Raw genomic sequence first — 1,911 nt, forward strand, 5'->3', positions numbered from 1 at the left:
ATACCAAGCAGCTATGTTATATTTAAAGTTTTCTCCATAAAGCAGATGGTTTTGATAAACCTTCACAAATCTAAATATAATCTTGAAACTTAAAATAATTTAAAAAGTTGTTAAAACTCAATGTAAAACACTTCATGTCGTGTCGGTTTGTTTTACCGTCTCTCTGCGGAGACAAGTTAGACAACTGCTGTCTGCTTGTTGTTCAGACTTGAGCAATCATTCACCGCGAGCAGCAGCCTCAGAGAAAATAGACACGTTGTGGTTTGATTCATTTAAAAAAAATTTTTTTTTTTTTCAGGCACTGAGAGCAACAGACTGAGCACTCACAGCACCTACAGCTACAGCAGCGGGACCGAACCCGAGTTCGAGGCGAGTCTGACCTGCGTTTTTATTTCTTAGCATTTATTTAAGGAAGGAGGGCCAGACTGAGTCACACAAGGAGGCCAAAAATTCAGAACTTGTTACGAGTCGAGTGCCGTTTCCTTTCAAAATTTATTGAAGATAATATTCTAGTAAAAATGCAAATATTTTTCAACTTGTGTTTTATGGAGCTTTTAAAACACACATAACCTAATGGATAAAAAGAAAGATTAAATTTAGAAAGACATAATTAGCCTTCATTTCTAATGCATTACTTCAAAATAAAAACAGAAAACAGAAAAGATAATTAAAATCAATTCTCTGTGGTTCTTTCCACACCAAAAATAACGGAAAAATTCAATTTTATTTTATTTGGCTTTCAGTTTGGCCAGCTGTCATGAGAAGAAAAAGAGAATCCATAAAACCAAAAACGAAAAAAAATTACCTTCGGGTCCAGACAAAATGTTAATGAGGGCCAGATTTGGCCCGCGGGCCTTTAGTTTGACGTGCTTTTAGGAATGCCTGTCACCTGCTTGTGTTTGGAAAAGTTGAAGCTGTTTTGTTTCATTAAAATCTCTCCAATTGTCCAAGAGATATTTTGCTAACAGAGACAAACCAACACTAAATCTGGTGGGAATCAGCTAAATGTTCGGCTGATTCACAGAAGCGGTAAGATTTTTATTGTGAAACTTTTTTTTAAGTTATTATACTTTATTTTTTTAAAGGACGCAGTGGAGAGTCTCCCTCCTCCGCCTCGGCCTCCTCCTCGGCCGTCAGACACCGCTCCTCTCGTTCCTCCTCCCAGGATTCCTCCTCGGATCCCTGAAAGGTGAGGTCCGAACCCGGGGCGCGTTCAGAACCAAGTGAGAAAAAAAGCAGCAGCGAGTCGATGGAACCGAGGCCGAGTCAGGCTGCGGGGGCGAGGAGGAAGCTGTCACCCGTCAGTGAGTTCACAGCTGTGAGCTGAAGAAGAGGAAGGCGTGGACGCTAAACGCTCTGAAAACCTAAAAATACCCTCCTGGGTTTGTTCCGAGAAAAGCTCAGATCAGTGAACTTCACAAGTGGTCTGATCAGAAATCGCTTCTATAAAATGTTTGAGAAGCGCAGCTTTTTACTGCCTGTCGGGTTCTTACAACAAATTTACTGTAAATGGGCTTTAATTTATATTTAACCCTCCGAAGGTCCTTTAATTTTATGACAATATGCATTTATCATATTATAAAATGTGGTGGCGCTCTCGTTTCACTTTTAAAAGACGCCGTAAAATCACCGGAATATTCGGTAAAGGCGCCTCCATTACAGTTATGTACATGTTTCCACATAGCTTGGTCTCCCGTTTTATTCAACAAAATCTTTTTATTTTGGTTTGCAWTGTGGTCAATAAAACATTAAAGCGTATCTTACCCACCCTGTGGGGGTTAGAGAGCGGAGGTGTGGCCAGGACGAGAGAACGTGACAGACAGCTAGCATTAGCATAATTGATGTTACATGGAGAGTGACCACAGTATCGCAGATAGTTACATCTCTGAACGTCTGAGGTGGAGGATTTTC

The 1,911-nt window shown here is 40.4% G+C and overlaps 1 protein-coding gene across 1 annotated transcript in view; it reads left to right on the plus strand.

Moving 5' to 3' along the window:
- The window catches only part of pik3ap1 (phosphoinositide-3-kinase adaptor protein 1), a 64,906-nt gene that overhangs the window by 61,571 nt on the left and 1,424 nt on the right, over positions 1-1,911 (plus strand). Inside the window, exons 18-19 of the mRNA XM_014019900.1 lie at positions 299-369; positions 1,086-1,189. Coding sequence (XP_013875354.1) covers positions 299-369; positions 1,086-1,189 — 175 coding nt within the window. The remainder of the gene's footprint in view (positions 1-298; positions 370-1,085; positions 1,190-1,911) is intronic.

This window comes from Austrofundulus limnaeus, unplaced genomic scaffold (genome assembly GCF_001266775.1).
Source record: "Austrofundulus limnaeus strain Quisiro unplaced genomic scaffold, Austrofundulus_limnaeus-1.0 Scaffold235, whole genome shotgun sequence".
NCBI lineage: Eukaryota > Metazoa > Chordata > Actinopteri > Cyprinodontiformes > Rivulidae > Austrofundulus > Austrofundulus limnaeus.